This window comes from Clarias gariepinus, chromosome 5 (genome assembly GCF_024256425.1).
Source record: "Clarias gariepinus isolate MV-2021 ecotype Netherlands chromosome 5, CGAR_prim_01v2, whole genome shotgun sequence".
NCBI lineage: Eukaryota > Metazoa > Chordata > Actinopteri > Siluriformes > Clariidae > Clarias > Clarias gariepinus.
In genome coordinates, this window is record NC_071104.1 from 751,478 (window position 1) to 772,917 (window position 21,440).

The window sequence follows — 21,440 nt, forward strand, 5'->3', positions numbered from 1 at the left end:
CAGGTCTCAGTTAGTGCCAGAAAGTCAAAAGAGTAATGAGTAGCTAGGGCAGAGATAAAGTCTGCTTTATTTACAGCAGATTGGCAGTTCCAGAGCCCACCTACCACCAGTGCAGGACAATGAGACAGTACTGGAGGGTAGATGAGGTTTCTGGGAGATCTGCCTCTGCTGTGTGAGTAAAGTACAGAAGTAAAGTTCTGTACACTCCTACTATACACTTCTTCTGTACACTCCTACTATACACTCCTTCTGTACACTTCTTCTGTACACTCCTACTATACACTCCTTCTGTACACTTCTTCTGTACACTCCTACTATACACTCCTTCTGTACACTTCTTCTGTACACTCCTACTGTACACTCCTTCCCCTCAGGCTGAAGGGGGATGAAACTGAACTCAGCCCAATCTGGCAACCCGGATGTGACAGGCAGTGCAAACAAACATGGCGGCGCGCGCACAGCCCGAGCCGGAGCAGGTCCGAGTCAGAACCGTACAATCACGCGCTCTGTGTGTGTGTGTGTGTGTGTGTGTGTGTGTGTGTCCAGTATTAATCACTTCCTCTTGTGTTTGAATGTTTCACAGGATTTAGAGCTGAAGGTTCAGGAAACACGACAGAGGTTTAAAGATGACTTCGTACAGGGTGAGTGTGTGTGTGTGTGTGTGTGAGAGAGAGAGAGAGAGAGTGTGAGAGAGAGAGAGAGAGAGAGAGAGAGAGTGTGAGAGAGAGAGAGAGAGTGTGAGAGAGAGAGTGTGTGTTCACTTTCCTTAAAGTTTCTCTAGACATACTCCTGTGTAGCACAGAATAATCAGTTGACTGCAAAACTACAAGTGTGTGTGTGTGTGTGTGTGTGTGTGTGACTGAGTGTGTGTTTGTGTGTGAGTGAGTGAGTGTGTGTGTGTGTGTGTGTGTGTGTGTGTTCAATGAGTTTACTTTCTTTAAAGTTCCTCTTTAAAGTGTGTGTAGTGAACACAGTGAACAGGACTCTGACTGATGGGTGCCATTACTTTAGACAGAACTGTACAGTACTGACATACCGAGCGGTTTCTGTTTGATGTGCTGTTATTTCCACACTCTGTCACGTGTCACGTGTCTAAGTGCTGTGTGTGTGTGTGTGTGTGTGTGTGTGAACAGAGTGGAATGTGAATGCAGTGTAGTGGGAAGTGCAGGAATTCCTCACAGCTCAGTTCCTCCTTCAGTTCCTCACTGTGACTGCTGTAGAGTGTGTGTGTGTGTGTGTGTGTGTGTGTAAGTTCTGACTCGTTATGGGTCCACACTGAATGAAGGAACCTGGTGTTTCTGGTTAACTCTGACCTTTGAACTTTAATAGAGACACACACTTTACCGTCTTCTTGAGGTTCATCACTATAACTTTCATAAACACAAGTTCATTTAAATTCCTGTTGAATGTGTCGTACATGACTTTATATATATTTATATATTTATATTATAAGTCTTTTTTTATCCTGTAAGTTTGTAAACTTGTATATTCCAAGCAATTTATTTTCTTATTTATGTTTGTATTCTTATTTTTGAGAACTTTTAGTTTAATTAAAAGTTATTATTATTTTTTTATTATTAAGTTTGATTGTATTCTTAGTGCAGTATTATTTTTGTGGAATCCTTCTATTCCATCTTTCCATTTTAGTTCACAGACAGTTGTAGAAGCATTTCTCTGTATAATGTTGTGTACATGACAAATAAAATACATTTTTGATTTATTATTCTTAAACTCAGTAATAATAACCGTTCTAGTAGTTGTTTGTTAGACTGTCATGACGAAGCGCTCTCCGCTGTAAACGCTCTCCGGTTCTCCGTCAGACTCGGCGCAGAAGTACGACAGCAGAGACGTGGAGCGCCTGCTGAGAGACGACGCGCTGGTGCAGAACTACCTCACCTGGAGGCTGTTCGTGGTGGACGATGCGCTGAAGATGATCGACGAGAGCTTCCAGTGGAGGAGAGAGTTTAATGTGAACGGTAAGTAGGAACACTCACACAGAAGAATTTCAATAAAACTATCCGACCTGAACAGAGGCCCCGCCCCAAACACTTCCTGCAGCAGTCAGAGTTGTATGTCATTTTTAAGTTTTTGTTCAGCTTTTGTTTTTATTATTAGGGGTGTACTTTTTTTAGAATGTAAGCTTTGCTAGTTGTTTTTATAATAAAAATAATTTTATTTGAGTAAAGTCATTATATTTCATCATATTTTACTTCTTTTGTACAATTGTTGTTTTTCCAGAAGAGTTCCCTTTAAAATCACAGAAACATGAGCACAGATTATTATGTAAATCAGTCATCAGGGCAGTCTTAGATTCAGAATCGATTCACACTAAATATATATTATTATGTAAACTTCAGCTTTTACAGACAATACAAACCTCCTCTGTTATTTGTAAATACTCGCGTTTTAAAAGACTATCGCATGCTTCTTCTTCTTTAACATCTCACACTTTGTGGTTTATTTCTTACTCAGGTCATCTGTCACATTGTTTAGTTTAACACACTTTGTTATTTACTCCGTTTATATTAATGACATCTTTAATTTACTGATTTTGTTGAATTTGTTTATTTTGTAGAGGATTTGGAAAAGTTATTTTGCTAATTAAGTTAATTATGTTGTTGACTTTCATTCATTTTGTAAAGTATTTTTGTTGATTTTAGTTTTATTTGGTTACGCATATTAAAAGTAATTACATACAGAATGTTGTTTTTGCTTTTCATTTAAAATAGCTTTTTTTTTAAAAGTTCATTTTGTTTAATATATTTTTGGTTAATTTTGTTAAGTTTACTTACTTTTTATTGTTAATCTTGTATTAAATGAAAAGTTTGTTTCATTTAATACACTGCAAAAAATTTATCTTAAAAAGTTTAAATATTTTGAGTACACTTACAATCCTCTACACTTTTCTAAAATAAGTTTACAACAAACCAAATAAAATATAAGATTATTTAATAAATTTTTAGTCAAATTTTACTAAAAGTTTAACAGAAGGTTTCTAGTTTACTGGCAGAGAATTTGGTTAGTTTTTATGGATTTATTTTTTTTGAAAGACAAAACAGGAAGCGCATGTGTGATACTTGGTACTCGTAAACCAAGACTTGTTTGTTTTCCAAGTAAAAATCTATTAAAAATCTTTGCTTCGTCTTGCGGAACACTCGCAAATCGCGTTACTCTGTATTTGTACACCTCGCAAACCGAGGTGTCACTGTATTTGGTTTGTTTTAAATTTATTTTAAGTGGAGGTCAATGTAATTTATATGAAAGATTATTTCATTCAATAAAATGTTTTTTTTTTGGCAGTGTTTATTTACTTATATTGTAAGTTTTTTTAATACCTATATGTTTTGTTGATGTAGTTTATCGTAGTTAATTAGGGTTTAAAGAAGCTCAGTTGTAGCTTCTCTGTAGCTTTAGCTGCAGGTGTTGCTAGCTTTAAGCTTGTTGTGTTGTGATGTAGCTGATTGTTTTGTGACAGATCTGACCGAGAGCAGTATTCCACGCTGGATGTTTGAGACTGGAGCTGTTTATCTTCACGGCTACGACAAAGAAGGCAACAAACTCTGTAGGTCCAAGTTACCATGGTAACAGCTAACACAATTCTACAGAATGTAAGACAGTAACGTCTGGTACATATGTAGGTTTTTAAAATGTCTCTACAGACGTGTGTGCTGTGATTACAGACGCTTTGGTTACAGGTGTGTGTGTGTGTGTGCGTTTGTGTGTGTGTTTTTCAGTCTGGTTCAGGGTGAAGCTTCACACTAAAGACGGTAAGACCATTCTGGACAAGAAGAGGTACGTGGCCTTCTGGCTGGAGCGCTACGTCAAGCGCGAGCCCGGGATGCCCCTAACCGTCGTCTTCGACATGTCTGAGTCCGGCATCAGCAACATCGTAAGTAAATAAATAACAAGACTATAAGTAAACAATAATAAAAAAACTAGTAAATAAGCAACAACATCATAAGTATATAAACAGTATTAATAACATTGAGTAAATAAACAAAAATGACATCGCACATAAATAAACAGAAACATCGTAGGTAAATAATAATAGATGTATTGGGTGGGGGTTTAGGCGTGTGTGTGTGTGTGTGTGTGTGTGGCGTGGGTGTGAGTGTTGATGTGGGTGTAGGTTTGGGTGTAGGTGGGCGCGTGGGCATGTGTGTGTGTGTGTGTGTGTGTGTGTGTGTGTGTGTGTGGGGTTCAGACAGCTTGGTCAGACTCTGGGGTCGTGTGAGGGCAGCCGGGCTGTAGGGAGTTATAATCTGTACACACTCCTAATCTCACACAGGCAGGGCTACACACAACACTTAAAGAGGAATAAAACGGTTTACACACACACACACACACACACACACACACACACACACACACACATGAATGTCAAAATGAAACAATGTTCATTTAATAAGTTATTTATGTTTTTAAATGTATCAGTTTATTATAATGTTTTGCTGTTTATTGTTGCTGATGTTTCGCTTTACTGTCTGTTCGCTTTAAGGATATTTTATGAAGGTAAAAGCATCTCGTGTGTGTGTGTGTGTGTGTGTGTGCGTGTGTGCGTGTGTGCGTGTGTGCGCGCAAAAAGTCCACGTCCAAGAACTGCTTATCCCGCAGCAGAGATCAAACCCCTGACAGACACACACACACACACACACACACACACACACACACACACACACACACACTCCTGTGTAAATCCTCTCTCTCAGACTGACCTACGTCTCGCTCCTGTCCCAGTTACTCCTCAGCAGTGGGAGCAGTTTTTACCCCCGACACCTATCCCCCCCACCCCAGGGGGACAGGCTCCGCCCACTGGTACTTACTGAACCTAGAGAAGTGTGTTATTAGTGTTTAGAGGCTAATCAGTTCTTGGAAGTGAACTTTCAGACTCTACAGTGTGTGTGCGTGTGTGTGTGTGTGTGTGTGTGTGTGTGTGTGTGTGTGTGTGTGTGTGAGAAAATCAAGCCACAGGCCAAAGGTCACCGTTTCCAAACATGTTTGCATGGTGTGATTAAATCCCATCTAGAACTCATTTTAATCAGTAACAGTAGATTAGATAAAGTGGATTAGCGTGATTCAGGACGCCGCGCACGTCTCAGGTTCACGTGTACATCTAGGAAACACGCAGCACAAAGCATTAAAACGCTCAAACTTTGTATTTTTTTTCCTGTTTAGTTGGAGGTGTGTGTAGTGCATGTGTGTTTCCTGAATGCTGTGCTTTATTATTATTATTATTTCTCATGTTTCTGATAAAATAAACCAAAAACCCGAACATATTTCCCCCAAATGTCCACAGATACATATATGTTTTTATATTTTATATATATTTTTATTATAAACTATAAGTCTCATCAGCATTGTCTTCGGTCTGTCCTTATATTTATTTCTTTGATTTTATTTTAATTAGTTTGTTTTATTTCTTTGTTTTACAGGATATGGACTTTGTGAAGTACATCATCAACTGCTTTAAAGTTTACTACCCCAAATCTCTGTGTAAGTGCGCTCACGTTTGTCTCCTCCCGGTGTGTGTTAAACCCGGAGTGAAACCAGTCGCTCGGTGTCATGCTGCTGTGGGAAGATAATCAGCGCCTTCGAGGGGAGGTGAAGCGGCGTCGCTGTAGCCGACGCGCAGCCCGTTATCTTCCCGTAACAGCACGAGCTGGAACTTACACTCACTTATCCATTACCTTATGTGTTAAAGCCCTGACACTGGAGACTCCTTTCTTACACATACTGATACACTGTATAAATCCCACACTATAACCGTTGCTATGGAAACCACGGTGTATTACGATCGATCGCCTGCACTGTGCTAGATGTCTCTCTCTCTCTCTCTAGTTTGTATTTAAATACAGTTAAACCTATTTCTTCTTCTTCTTCTCCTCCTAGCCAAGATGATCCTGTACGAGATGCCCTGGATTATGAACGGTAAGGAGTTTAACGTCACTCTGCTTTATAACGCCCTTGTGACGGAGGTGTGTTAAATTAGCGTCTCGGTGTTACAGCTGCGTGGAAGATCGTTAAGACGTGGCTCGGGCCAGAGGCGATCAGCAAGCTGAAATTCGTCTCCAAAAGCGAGGTGACGCAGTACATCGACCCCGAGCACCTGCCGCCGCACATGGGGGGAACGGTGAGCGCCTCGCCGGCTCGTTGTTACGGTTTCGATGTTGTGTAGCATCTGTATGATAAAGTTACACACCTCTCACACTGGAGACTCTTTAATGTCTCACATCCGTTCAGCTAATCATGATGGCCCCCTGGAATAAAGGCGCCAATACTTTGTCAGTAATCAGTGAGTGTTTCAGCTAGCTCTTGCGTTGATGCGAGTGTTCTGACTGACTGCAGCGTCTCTGTGTGGTTTAGGACCAGTTTAAGTACAGCTACCCGCCGCTGCCGGACGACGACTTCCAGTCCCCCATGTGTGAGAACGGTCCGATCGCCAGCGAGGACGAGAGCGAGATAAAGGACACCGAGTCGGAGTGTAAAGAGAGTCTGGACTCCAGCTTTAACATGGAACTAACCGTCAAGACCAAAAAGGTACAGGCGTCTCCTCCGGCCCTCTCTCGTTCCTCACTTACACGCGCAGTTTAGCGTCACGTCGGTCGTGTCTCCATCATGGCGCTCGAACACTCCGCTGCTGCTAATGGGGTTTTAGTCTCGTCTTATTCATTTATAGTCTTTAAAACCACACTGTTGACCTTCAGTCCTTTCACCAGCTTTGTGTTTGTTTTTGCAAATTCTTCTTCTTCTTTGTCTTTGGGCTGTTCCCTTTCAGGGGTCGCCACAGCGAATCATCTGCCTCCATCTAACCCTATCCTCTGCATCCTCTTCTCTCACACCAACTAACTTCATGTCCTCTCTCACTGCATCCATAAATCTCCTCTTTGGTCTTCCTCTAGACCTCCTGCCTGGCAGTTCCAACCTCAGCATCCTTCTACTGATATATTCACCATCTCTCCTCTGAACATGTCCAAACCACCTCAATCTGGCCTCTCTGACTTTATCTCCAAAACATCTAACGTGGGTTGTCCCTCTGATAAACTCATTCTTCATCCTATCCATCCTTGTCACTCCCAAAGAGAACCTCAACATCTTCAGCTCTGCTACCTCCAACTCTGCCTCCTGTCTTTTCTGTTTGTTTTTGCAAATTAACTTTTATTATTTATTTTAAATAAAAATGCACCCTGTATGTTTCTCATTTGTTTTAATTCTGATCAAACTGTGCAGGTCTGTTTTATTTTTTTCATTTTTTTAATTACATAAATATTTTCATCTTGCAGTAATTTATTAAAAACACTTAAAAAGTTCTATCTATAACTATCTATTATTATTATTATTATTATTGATATTATTGATAGTAAACACGGAGGTGAGAGTCGGACACTTTAGACTCACTTCCTGTTCACTCGTCTGTTCTGGAGGCGTCAGTAACCGTCCTCCGTCCAGCATCTGTGTGTTTCACATCTTCTACATCCTCATCATTTAGAGCTCACACACACACACACACACACACACACACACGTTTGCTGTAATGTGTAACTGACAGCAGGTAGACTGGTGTCGTCCCGTGGTGGGGTTCATTCACCCTTACAGACCAGGTACCTGACCCTGTATGACATCAGCAGGGGCGTGTCCACGTGTCCATGTGTCTGAGGACACGCACATGAGACAAGTCACACATTCGCAGAGATTGAAAGACACTGAGTGTCTGAGCGTCTGTCTGCATGTCTGTGTGTGAGTGTCTGATGTTTGTGTGTCTGTCTGAGCGTCTGTCCACGTGTCTGTGTGTAAATGTATGATGTTTGTCTGTCTGTCTGAGCGTCTGTCCACGTGTCTGTGTGTTAATGTCTGATGTTTGTGTGTCTGTCTGTCCACGTGTCTGTGTGTTAATGTCTGATGTTTGTGTGTCTGTCTGTCCACGTGTCTGTGGACGTGCAGGATCAGCGATACTTTCGCACAGATTCTCGTCCATTGTTGATTTAGAAACATGAAGACTCACGGGGTTTCACTAAAAGTCACTGACACAGTGTAGTACAAACTACTTCATCATTGTGTGTGTCTGTGTGTTATGTTATTGTTGTTATTGTTGTTATTGTTATGTTGTACAGTATATGTGTGTTAACGTTATTGTGTCAATAATCCAGTTTCTCATCACAGCCCTGAGCTCCATCGCTCTTCTCCATGTTCTAAAGTTATTTCTTTCCTTTTTGTTTGTTTTATAATAAGGACGTTTAAGACGGCGGAGGTGTTCGGCGTCGTCCTCGCGTTGCCGGCGTCCCTGGCGTTTCCCCCGGATGTCCCATGTCCTCCTGATTTCACTTCCTTTTCCTTTTTAATTATCAACAGTGATCGTTTTTCATGTGATTTGTTTACTGATGCAGTAATTTACATTTCCTGTTTAATCATGTCTAACATGGGTTCTTTGCACACACACACACACACACACACACACACACACACACACTGCTAAAAGGTATTGCGTGATGTCCTGATCATTTCGAGACTCGTCCCGGTTCACTGTGTGTCTCTCTGAGACTGAGGTCCGCTCCCACGCTGGGCTTTCATTACTCTAAAGGGCTCTAGAGCGCCGCCCTCCTGGTCCGTCCTGCACTCCCTCACCCCCTTCCTCCCTCCTCGGGCCTCTGTGAGCGACCTCACGTCTCAGACATGAAGTAAAATAGAGAAGCTTGAAGATTATTATTTGTAAAACACTCCACTGACACTCCAGAACGTAATCAAGGGTTCGGCTCAGACACACTGACGGTGCTGTGATTTTATTCCTACTGAAGTTTTAATAAGTGTCCTTTGGTTTCATTCAGCCTGCAGTGAGCAGGCTGTAGGGGTAGTGTGCACACCTTAGGGGTAGTGTACATACAGACATGTCCATGTGTCCTTATGCACTTCCCTTTCATTATATGGGCTGCTGGTTAAATAATGAATAGAGAGAGAATGTTTATTTCTTTTTTATTTCTATTTAAACCTCTGGTTTTATGTGTCTATTTCATTTCAATTTCATTTAACTTTATTTTACTTTGGCTGGGATGCAGCTGTTTCTTGTTCCTGTAACTTGCACTAATAACTTATGTTTAATCATGTAGTACTAATTCTATTTCTTCTATTTTTTGGCAATTGACTGGAATCAAGTAATATATTCAAAATAATAAATCAATGGCATTTCAGAACTGAAGCGGCTCCTTTTATTTAATTGTTCATAAACATATAAACACGTACATAAACATAAAGACACCAACACGTGAATAATAAGTTGGATAATTAGTCATATGTTGTGCTCGTTGTAAGGAAGTGCTGTTTGGTTCATCAGTCAGTGACCTTTAACCTTTCCACTTTGACACTATTTTGCGTGCGTGTGTGTGTGTGTGTGTGTGTGTATACACGTGTACACACCCTCTCAATTATTGCTTCTGTCCCACTTCTGTAATCTTGGGGGGAAAAAAAAGTGTAAGAGTTCAGCACTTTGGTTTTGTGTCTTATGACTCACACATGAGACGCACGTGTGTGTGTGTGTGTGTGTGTGTAATATATGTCTTATTCTTTTTTTTCTTATGGTTGTTAATAATAATAATGATAATAATAATAACATGATTATTAATACTGCCAAGTAAGGAGCATTTTTTTTTTTTTTGGAGGGTGAGTGTGTCTGTGTCTGTGTGTGTGTGTGTCTCTGTGTGTGTGTGTGTCGGGTGGGATTTTTTTTGTTTCTTCACAACCGGGTGAAATGCTGCCCAACATGCTGTTGTGTTTCTAACCTTTCACTCTTCTATTTTGTGTGTGTGTGTTTGTGTTTTTAGGTGAATTTTGCCGAGGAAACAGACAGAAGTGAAAGTTTGATTCGACTCCGAGGAGCCAGGAAACCTCTGACCACTTTTAAGGGTGCTTTGCTGCATGTCAGGTAAGAGTCAGTGGCCGTGATGTGCGGTAAGGTGATAGAGATGTCAGGAGAACCCTTTGAGGAACCCAGTCATGAACGTATAGGGTTAGGGAAGAACAGGCCATGGGATCAGAGATAGAGTGCAGACTGTAGGGAGTGACAACTAGTGTACAGGGTGGAGGGGTAGTGCATGAAGAGGAGGTGGACACGAGGTAAGGACTGAGGGGTAGTTGGTATGTAGATGATGTATGGACAGATTTTAATTGAGTTTAGTTTTATTTGTATAGCGCTTTTTACAAAGTTTGAAATGAAATGTGAATGTCTCTGAATCAGAATGATCAGATGGAGATGGTAATAGGAAGAAACCTTGAGAGGAACCAGACTCACCAGGGAACCCATCCTCATCTGGGTGATAACGGATAGCAGGGATTGATCTGCACTCATACTGTGTGTTAGGAGGCTGGAGGTTCAGTATAACAGAAGATGTGAAGAAGTTCATATGGAGTCCAGCTGGTTATTGGAGGCTCAGGTAGACTGTAGGAAACTCCAGTCCTGAACTATCGAGTGACTGCAGTCACGAGTCCTCAGAGAACAGCTGTCTACAGCAGAGGACAGGACCGTCTTCATGTTAAAGTGGAACCGTCCCCAGTCACCACACGCATCCCAGACAGACCACACGGGGCCTCCATGTGACCAGATCTCCAACCAGAAGAGGGACACCAGGACGAGTCAGACAGGTCCAGAGACAGAGGGAGTCTGGTTCACTGGAAACTCAGGAGAGACAGGGACATGAAAGAGAGAGAGAGATAACAGTTAGGTATGGTCACTGTCACACAGTGTATAATGTGAATGTATATTAACTGTAGAGTGCAAGCAGAGACTCCGGCAGGACTAATTATGACATCATAACTAAAAGGGAGGAGCCAGAAGGAAACACAGACATGAGGAAGAACTGAGATGTAAAGCGACCAATCACCTCACCGTCAACAAACCTGAGTGATCAATGAGAGTGAGGAAGACAGCATCCAAACATACCAGTTCACCATAATACTCTACGTCCATGAGTCCCCCAGATCTGCTCCTTTACCTAAGGCTAATCTATTTATAAAAATGCTTGGTGTGATGTGCTCGTATCTTCAGGTTCTAGTGAGGACTCTCACTGCTGCATTCTGGACTAACTAAAGCTTGTTTATGCATCTAGTTGAACAACCATACAGTAAGGCATTACAATAGTCCAACCTAGAGATGATAAAAGCATTAAGTAGTTTTTATGCACTTTAGTGACAATATATTCCTTATCTTAGCAAAATATTTCTGAAGTGAAACAATGCTATCCTGGTAATATTATCTGCATGAGCTTCAAATACAAGACTGGAATCTACAGTATAATTACACAGAGATCTTTCACCGTTGCACTTCTAACTTTATTGTGGCTATCTAAAGTTACAGTAAAATGTGATCAAAAATCTTGCTTCTAATTACATGTTGTCCTAGTACCAGTACTTCTGTCTTGTGTCCTTTACATATCTTCTATCTTTGCTGAGAAATATACAGTAACTATGTGTCATCAGCAAAACAGTAAAGGATAATACTTTCTCTGGGCTTAGAAATTATGTCGCCCAGAAGAAGCATGTAAAGAGAAATTAGCAAGGGGCCTAAAACCAATCCCTGTGGAACACCAAACTTAATTTTACTGCATACAGATTAGTCACCATTTAAATCTACAAACTGATAACAATCACGCAAACGAGATCTGAGCCAGGAGAGGGCCGTAAAATCTGTTTTAAGGTCAGTACAAGTAGTACAAAATAGTACAAGCAAAGAGACACAACGCTAATCAGAACCAGTAGGAGGTCATTTACCACTTTAACCAGCGCTGTCTCTGTGCTGTGATGACGCATTATTCCTTATTCAGATATGAGCATAGCTGCCGTGCTACAGCTTTTTCTATGATCTTGGAGATAAAAGGGAGGTTTGATATTGGTGATATTGGCCTATAGTTGGACAGCTGACAGGGGTCAAGGTCACATAGGTGGTAGGGACAGAAGGGTAGTGTACAGTGGGCAGAGAAGGAGAATTTTTCTGACAGTGGATTAAGAGAACGGGTGGTAGAGATCAAGGGGTAGTGTATGAAGGGGTGGTGGAGAGGTGATGGTGATACAGGGGTACTGCATGTATGTACTTTAAACATATTTCCAATATTATTTGGAAGTATGTTGCTTGGTTGGGACACTCTAGGGTTGAGCAAGTGGAATAAGCCCCTGTCTTTCTCCTGCGCTCAGCCTCCTTCAGGCATAGTATGTTTTCATTTTGTCGCTCTGTACCTGCTGCCTGTGGGACGGTTGACCCGGGTTTGTAGGTGTTCCACTTGCATGATCTTACAAATTTCCTACACCAGCCAGGACACAAAGGCACTTTGGATGGCGCTCTCTATGACATCGCCAGCACAGGATAGTGCAGTTCAGGAACTTCAACCTCACGGTCAGCCCCGTCTTCCTGTGTGCTTCTTACCTAAAACACTGGAACCTCATCTGAAACATCATTCTGCTTTTCTTGCCTGAAAAACTTTTGAAGTTTCCACTCCTCCACAACATGACGTGTAATTGGGTGGAGTTTGTCTTTACAGGGTTATGACCTGAAGTTGTGCTACAGTCATGGAGGGGACGATGTCTTGGCCAAGTCTAGGTCGTAAGTGTTTACATACATGTGAAGGGCTTGTGTTATTCGGGTTCTTATGGAGGCTCTTTGGGCAGACGTAGGCTGCATTCGAGCAACCTTCATAAGGATGAGGGTTTCAGGTCTGGTGCACCCCTGCTTGGTGCATTTTCTTCTACTTTTGGCTTTTTTTAAATATAATTTTCTAAGTTTCCTGCTGGGAACATGTAGAAGAATCCCCCACACCCATCTCTCTCTCTCTCCCCCTCTCTCATTCTGCAGCAGCTGGATCTGCAGCCACCATAGCCTTTTATCTTTCTTTTGTACACACCTATTATTTTCATAAACCGATTTTTATTAGCGCTTTATTTTGCCTTATCTCTTTTATGTTTATGTTTCATTATTTTTAAACAAACAGTGAATGTAAATCAACGGATCAGCTAGTGAGTCTTATCTTTCTCCACTTGTCTCTCTTTCAGTCCGGCTGAGGAGCTCAGTTTCGGCTCCAGAGAAACAGAGAAAAAGTGTCTCATCATCCTGAACAACATCACCAAAAATCAAGTGGCCTTTAAGGTGAGGGTGAGGGTGCAAACCTGCAGGGGCTCCAGATAATCCCTCAAGTGTTGTGATGTTTGTGATGTGATTCCTTAACATACTTTTTTTTTTTTCAGGTGCGAACAACAGCACCGGAAAAATACCGCGTTAAGCCGAGCAGTAGCACCTGCGAGCCTGGCGCTAACGTAGACATTTTAGTTTCATTACATGGAGGTACAGAACTCATACACAGACATTTATATTTAAACAAAGGCTTTTATAACAATAACTTAATTAATTCATTATTTTTTTCCTGCTGTACACCAGCGAGAGACAGTTTACTTACGGCTGCACATAATCGTAATAATGCGGTTAGAAATGAACTCTCTGTCTCCACCCTGTGCCACCATTACTACCTTTTCAAGGTTTCTACTTGAAGGTGTGCGTGTGTGTGTGTGTGTGTAGGCTTCCAGGCATCTCCTCAGGACCGTTTCTTGATCATGGCGGCCGAGATGGAGCCAAACGCTGTCACTTCTGATCTTTCTCAGTTCTGGAAAGAAGTATCGAAAACTAAAATCATGGAGCACAGGTGACTGAAACTGAACTTTGTTTACAACTTTAATTTTTGGACTTTATTACAAGAGAAGAAACACAGAAATGTGCCGTATTTAAGAGTGTTATGCCTGATTAACACCTCCGGTCTCTTCCAGACTTCGCTGTCACGTTCTCGAGCCTCCTAAATCTATTCTGAACAATTTGAACGAGAGCCTGTCCCTCAGCTCGACTAACAACGCACATGATCTACAAACCGCGGTAAGTGAACATACATTGTGTTATCAAAGCTGGAGATGAGTCAAATTTTTCCCTAAATCATGTAACAAGAATGTGATGTTTATTGAAATTCTGTAATTTAGGAAATCTTTTATATCAAGTGACACAGAGTTCCTGAGACTCTGCAGTGATCGGCTTCAAATCAAATAACTTAATGGATAATGAAAACACAAATAAACAAATAATTGAACCTCAGTGTGATTTGGTATCAACACGTGCAAATACAATCAATCAATTAAACAAACTTAAACTTTTGTCAGTCTGGCAGGGACTATGTAGATGGTCTGTAAAAAAGTTACAATGGTTTGACAAAAGTGTGCCATTAACAGGCAGGAATTCGGGAATTACAGCCAATTTCATTTACATACCCATTCTGGGGCTCATAAATAATGAAACAGATGGCTGACAACATTTACGGCATTCGGCCGTGCTCAAGGGCCCAAGACAAGCATTCGGCCATGCTCAAGGGCCCAAGACAATGTCTTGGCCAAGTCTAGGTCGTAAGTGTTGGTACTGGTGAACCTGTGATCTTCTAATCAGTGGTCCAACCTTAACCACTGGACAACCCCATTGTCTCGTTACTTATTGTCTACTCAAGCAGACTCAGCCTGGAGGTGGTTCTGAGTGTTACATTTGCATTTGGTATCTGTCCACTCGAACTCTCAACATGAGGTCCCATAAGGTGCCTGTGCAGATGAAGGAGGCCGACATTAGGCTGGCAGAGGCCCAAACAACCGCCTGGATCATTCATAAAAAGCAGGAATTAACTGGTGAGTTCAGCAACAGCAAAACGCCTGGAAGAGCACGGGAGACAACTAAAGTGGACGAGCGCAGAATTCTGTCCATGGTGAAGAAGAACGCTTTCACCACATCTGGCAAATCAAGAACATTCTTGAGGAGAATCGTCAAAGTCTACAGTCAAGAGACTGGTGTTTATTGATGATATGACTTCTGATAAAATTAGGGCTATAAGCCAATGCTCTCTGCTCAGATTCAGCTAAACACTGCAAATAGATCATGATCCAAAACATACAGTGAAAGCTACCCAACCCAAAGGAATGGGATAACCTTCACGGGCCAAGTCAGTCCCCAGATCACAAGGCGGTGGTGGACTGCGAAAGATTTTCATCCTCTGTATCTCTCTAAAGGATTTTCATCCAAGTATGGCGACTAGACCTTTTAGATATACTAAGTGTTTGGAGAGTTCATAAACAATGGAACAAACAATTACAAAGTGTGTGTGTGTGTGTATGAAAATGGGTGTAATTCCTGAACGTTACTTTTATCACACTGCTTGAATTAAAGCTGAAAGGCTTGACTTCGCTCACATGTTGAGTGTTTCATTTCATTTGGTGGTGTACAGAGGCCAAATGCAAAAAAAAAAAAAATTGGGGCTCCAAAATTTATGGACCTGCCTGTATATAGCGTAGGTTAAAGATCCTGCAGCGTAAGTTTAGTTTGACTGTAGTGTTACATATGCTGTATACGACTAGAGTGACTAGCTGGTTGATAAACACACACCACAAACACAAGCATGACTTGGAATTATAGCAGTAACAAAAACTAATCTTCTGTTATCTTCTGTTTGAAGAGCGATAATTAAACATGTTTACTTATGTTGCTCCAGCTAACACGTCTCATGGTGTCCAACTCCCGCCTGGAACAGAAACTGGAGACGTGTTTATGGGTGCAGAAGGTTCTTCTCACTATGGTTTCAGTCCTGATGGCTTTCAGTTTCTGCACCATGTATTCACTGTGGACCTCATAGGACGGACAAAACTGAAGGAATAAATAAAATACACGACCAATAAGCTGCTGAGGATCAGAGGAACTGTATGACATCATCGGCTCAGAGCTTGTGATGCCCGTGACCTAACTGAGCAGAGAACTTGTGTGATCAAAACTTAATACTTTAATACTTACTTCTTAGTAATGATGTTATTAATGATGTATTTTTTATGACTTCTCATGAAATGTTTAATTTATAACAGATGCAGTGTAGCTTGTATAGTAATTATTAAATATCATCATTTTGTGATCCATTGTATAAAACAAATCAGAAGGTTTATATAAAATGAAAACAATTTGTTAACTGCCACGGTGTGTTTGTGACGTGTGTGTACTACGTTTGTTATAACTAGAATACGCTGTAAGTATAGGCTGCTTGTCAGAGAAAGTAAACTCAAGCCTTGGCTTATCCACCAGCACCACACTCTGTAACACAGGACCAGAGGACAATCCCAGAACTCAGGACTGAGTGTGACAACAACCCCTTCATTCCCAGGGTGTCTCGGGACTCCAGCCAGACGTTGGCCTCTGGGTCAGATCTGGGGGACTCATGGACGTAGAGTATTATGGTGAACTGGTATGTTTAGATGTTGTCCTCCTCACTCTCATTGATCACTCAGGTTTGCTGACGGTGAGGTGATCTCAGTTCCCCCTCATGTCTGTGTTTCCCTCTGGGTCCTCCCTTTTAGTTATGATGTCATAGTTAGTCCTGCCGGAGTCTCTGCTTGCACTCTACAGTTAATATACATTCACATTATACATTGTGTGACTGTGACCAGACCTAACTGTTATCTCTCCTTCTCTCTCTCTCTCTCTCTCTCTCTCTCTCTATGTCTCTCACTTTAGATGTCTCTCCTGAGCTGTCAGTGGTCCGAACCCCTTTGCTCTCTCTTTCTCTCTCACTACACGTCATTCCTGCACTGTAAACCCGAATAAGTTGGCAAGACTAAGTTACATTAATCAGTTACATTAATTTTTTTTAAGTAATGATGTTTCCAGTTTACGTAAATGAAACTATGAGTTTTTGGGTTTGTGTTACTCATTTGCATTACTGAGTAGCCCAACTCATACTATTTAATAGCAATTATCTTTTTTTTATTTTTTAGTTGTTGCAAATCAAATAAATTGTTGTTGGTCTTTCGGGTTCTCCCGGCAGTGGGTCGCTACAGCAGACAATCCGGTCCGCACACAAGCTTGGCACAGGGTTTACGACAGATGCCCTTCCTGACACAACCCTCCCATTTTATCTGGGCTTGGGACGGGCACTTCATCCAGTTGTTGGGAATCGAACCCGGGCCTTTCGCATGGCAGACGAAACACTACCACTGAGCCACCAGTGCACTACTGCCCTGATGATGTCAGGCACAAAATCACTAGTCTGAAAAACTTTAAGGTGACAGTTACTGTTACTTAAGTACTTACAGATTCTTAAAATATCAAATTTGTTGAGCTAACTTAAAAAGTGTCATTTCTATAAACTCATAAATAGAAAAAAGTTCTAAATACTCGTCAAGGTCTATTAATTTAAACTAATTGTAATTATTTAAGTTAACCGTACTCAATATGATTAATCACTTGGAGCATTAGAGTTTACAGTGTCTGACTCGTCCTGGTGTCCCTCTTCTGGTTGGAGATCTGGTCACATAGACGCCCCGTGTGGTCTGTCTGGGATGTGTGTGGTGTCTGCGGACGGTTCCACTTTAACATAAAGACGGTCCTGTCCTCTGTTCTGATACAGACAGCTGTTCTCTCAGGACTCGTGACTGCAGTCACTCCATAGTTCAGGACTGGAGTTTCCTACAGACCACCTGAGCCTCCAATAACCAACTGGACTCCATATGAACTTCTCCACATCTCCTGTTCTACTGAACTTCCAGCCTCCTAACACACAGTATGAGTGCAGATCAATCCCTGCCATCCGTTATCACCCAGATGAGGATGGGTTCCCTGTTGAGTCTGGTTCCTCTCAAGGTTTCTTTTTAATTTTTTAAAGATACTTTTTCTGGAGAATCCTGCACATTAGCATGTATGACAGTATTCAGTCCACTTAGAAAAATATGGTAATTGAAATGGTGTAGAAATCTTAAATAACATATCTAAAGAGTATTGTCTATTGAGAAATATAAACGCACTTTGAGTTGAACATTTGTAAAGTAGCTAGTCTAACAACACAGTAAGTAACAAGCATTAGCTAGCCACCAGAGCTAAACGTCTGAGAAACAAGAAATTTCAAATTTAGCAAAGTTAAAACGAGATCAAAATGTGCTTCACCTAATCACTTTAAATACTACTGTAGCTAGACATGAGCTAAGTCGTAGCTAATAAGTAAAAGTAGTAAAATATTAGGCTAGGAAGAGGCTGGTTACAGCAGGTGGACAAGAGAAAGTCTGGAACGTTATTAGCTAACGTTGTTAGAAATGGTGAGGAGATCAAAATTAGATTATTGTTATTATAATGAAATATAAATGTAGTTTAAATGTAGCTAGGTGTTTTGTTAAGTGGCTAAATAGGTATTGTAGTACTTCACTAAATAATAAGAGTAAAACATGACTAGAAATGTTTTGTTAAGAAGAACCAAACAAAATGAGCTAATTGATGCTTATTGATCATTTATATAATATAATCATGTACAATATGGCATCATCTTGTAATTAGTGTCAGTTGTACACAAGAAAATAGAGGCAGTATTTTACATCTTAACATTTATACCCAATATCAAAATAAACTTCTACCTAAATATAAAATATTTAATTTGAATGATATAAAATTGAATATTAATGAGGCTTAGTGGTTAGCACTGTCACCTCATACCTCCACATTCTGGGTTTGAGTCCCACCTCAGGTCTGTGTGAGTGGAGTTTGCATGTGCTTGGTGTTTGAATGTGAGTGTGAGTGGGTCGAGGCGTACCCCGCCTCGTGCCCTAAGCCTCCTGGAATAGGCTCCAGACCCCGGCGACCCTGTACACAGGATACGGTGCCATAGATGATGAGTAAGTGAGTGGGTGGGTGATTGGTATTAATAAGTAGAATTAAAATGTGAAAGTGGGTTACTTGAGCTCTGGTGAGCTTTTCTATACAGTATTTGTCTAAGAGGTTTCGATGCTTCCTGAGGAACTGGGATTTGGGTATCTGGGGATACATTAAGATGGCTCTCACAGGGTGGTGTGACACACACTGCATGATCTCCCCTCTTCCCCGTACACAGCTGACAGCTTATGATTAGTTGGTGTCACAGTGATTGACAGAGCACACAGTAAACCCAGTCACCTCACTTGGCTCCCATTGATGAACATCTCAGCCATTCATCTGTGGTTCCTGCATTTCGACACACCCCTTGTGGTTCTGTGTTTTTGGGTAAACAAATTTCCTTGAAAGTTCCTCAACATGCCAATTTTGCCTTTGCATATTCAGCAGACAGGTTCTGTTTGTTCTGTATCTGTAAAACAGTTTCATGTAAGTGACCATAGCGTGAACTTTTAACAGTAGCACTGGGGTTACAGCTGCTCCACCTGCACAGGGCAAACGCAGAACCTGTTTGATCTGGGCGCTTCAAGCTACGGAGAGTGAATCACAGATGAGAAATGGAAAAGTAGATCAAAGGATAAAGATGAAGTTTTGTCTTAAAACCACTCCAGCGTGTTAAAATTCACTTATACCACTTCAGCGCTGTTATTTCAGCCAAAGTGAAAATATGAACTAATCCCAGTCAAAATATTCACTTTATCTTTTCTAATTAATATCTATTGGTGCAGGTGTTTGTTTACATTGAGACAGTAGCGCATTAGTAGATTATTTTACAGTAGATTATTAAATCCCACACATAACTGTTCATAACATCACTTTTACTCTATGTTTATGGTGCAGGATAAACGTCAATTACTGCTAAAGTTTCATTAAATCCTGTTCAGTCAGTTTTGTGTGATGCTCTGACAAACTGGCTGGAGAGACACACACAGGCATTCTGGGTTCTGGTCCTCAATGTATAAAACATAAATATATCATTAAAAGAGCGAGTTCTGACCAGTACAGACAAACATTTCTTTTCTTTTTCTTTTGTTTTATTCCTCATGTTGTGTGACAGCACAGCACCCTAATCATTTACATTAAATCGAGGCTCACCCCCCACCAAATACAAATATTCTGATCTATGCTTTACATGTCTTAAAAGTGACAAAGACTTTTCTCTTCTTGTACTATTTGGATCAAATGCCCACTTTCCACCCCTCATGATTTTCCCGGGAGAGTCCTGTTTTTTCACTACCTTTTTCCAAATCCCTCCCAGGGTCACAACTTACCTGCATGTTCCTATCACAGCTTGGTCCTGGGACCATTCATGCATGTTATTGTGTGTGTGTGTGCGTGTGTGTGTGTGTGTGTGCGTGCGTGCGCAGAACTGTTATGACATCCATGTTTTATGCAAATGCAGCATTCCATGAGACAGGAAGAATTGCCTTCGCATTTCTTATGCAAATAAACACTCTTTACTGCCCGGGAGCACGTGGGAACACATTCACATCTACCTGTAGGCAGTTGGCAGAAGTTCTTATTCATCAAGGAATATCTCCTGGTTAACTAGATTAGAAGTTCCATAGGTCCATGAGAATTTCTATATTTTATTTAATTAGCGGGGGTGGGGTTGATGTTAGCCTAAATACATAAAAAAAAACACACACACAGATGGGCCTTTAGTCATCGCTTAAACATTGCTTGTGACTTGGCTGTACAGACATCTAGAGGAAGCTCATTCCTTGACCTAGAAAGCAGGACCGAAAACTGTCTAAATGCTTGTCTTCCTCATAGTGGGACCTGCCGAGCAGTGCTGGAAGATTGGAGGGAACGTGGTGCAGTGTGGGATGTGATTAATAAAAACCTGAGAGTGTCTGAGAGAGGATAGGAGAGAGTAAGTCTTCACCATAACAATGAAAAGCCATGCCAAGATATGAGCTCACCAATCCTAAATAACACAGCTAAACAGTACATATTTACTTTAACGAAATATTCAATAAAATTTAATTTGTGAAGCACTTTTAAAAAAAGTGAAAAATTAGGAATGCAAATTAGAAAAATGTTATAAAAAGTATAAATTATAATTATGAGATTGTCTCTGAGGGTGACGGTGGAAGGAAAAACTTCTTAAGATGACAATATCAGATAGCAGGAATTGATCTGCAGTCATGTTGGATGTCAGGAGGCTGGGAGTTCAGTATAAGAGGAGATGTGTTAGGAATAATATGGGGTTCACTTTCATTGTTGGAAACAAAACTATTTGTTGCAAATTTAGTCCTATTAACTATTAAGCGACTACAGTCACAGGCCATCACAGAAAATCAGCCGAGTCCACATGGTCATGGTCATCAAGTGGAACTACAGTACTACAGTGGTTACAGTAATTTGACGTTTCTAGTTCCTCATTCATTTTTATTGCGTCTTTAACACACAACAGCATGACATTTATATGTAACAATGTATCTATGTATGTTTGGTATGGTTAAGATTCAATGCTAAATCGCTTGAAAACAAAAAAACATCATTGTGAAAAGATGTATAGTTTTAAAGATGGTAATTCTCCTTCCTACAGTGGTCTAGTGTTAACCAACAGTGTTCCCCTAGGATCGATCCACAGTAATGGGCGCGGCAGAATCCAGATCTAAAACTGTTGTGGATGGATCAGCATTGCGTGATGCTAAAACAGGTGCTAACAGGAGTTTGCAGTGATGACAGCATGTGAAATTTTACTTTCCTT

The 21,440-nt window shown here is 41.0% G+C and overlaps 1 protein-coding gene across 1 annotated transcript; it reads left to right on the forward strand.

Annotated features, from left to right (window-relative positions):
* Positions 1-370: 370 nt before the first annotated feature.
* mospd2 (motile sperm domain containing 2) lies at positions 371-16,007 on the forward strand. The gene is made up of 15 exons (XM_053496805.1): positions 371-476; positions 584-641; positions 1,821-1,976; positions 3,476-3,562; positions 3,735-3,889; positions 5,433-5,493; positions 5,890-5,928; positions 6,006-6,130; positions 6,364-6,537; positions 9,810-9,910; positions 13,024-13,117; positions 13,216-13,312; positions 13,544-13,667; positions 13,789-13,891; positions 15,537-16,007. Exons 1-15 carry the CDS (start codon positions 444-446, stop codon positions 15,675-15,677), a joined length of 1,548 nt encoding a protein of 515 aa, XP_053352780.1. The 5' UTR covers positions 371-443; the 3' UTR covers positions 15,678-16,007.
* The last annotated feature ends 5,433 nt before the right edge of the window (positions 16,008-21,440 follow it).

What these genes read in the sequence shown, in the direction of transcription:
- mospd2 (XM_053496805.1), top strand. Translation starts at nt 444, where the DNA reads ATGGCGGCGCGCGCACAGCCCGAGCCGGAGCAG. An exon ending in AAAATCAAGTGGCCTTTAAG is followed by an intron (nt 13,118 to 13,215) that starts GTGAGGGTGAGG and finishes TTTTTTTTTCAG; the next exon opens with GTGCGAACAACAGCACCGGA. An exon ending in TTTAGTTTCATTACATGGAG is followed by an intron (nt 13,313 to 13,543) that starts GTACAGAACTCA and finishes GTGTGTGTGTAG; the next exon opens with GCTTCCAGGCATCTCCTCAG.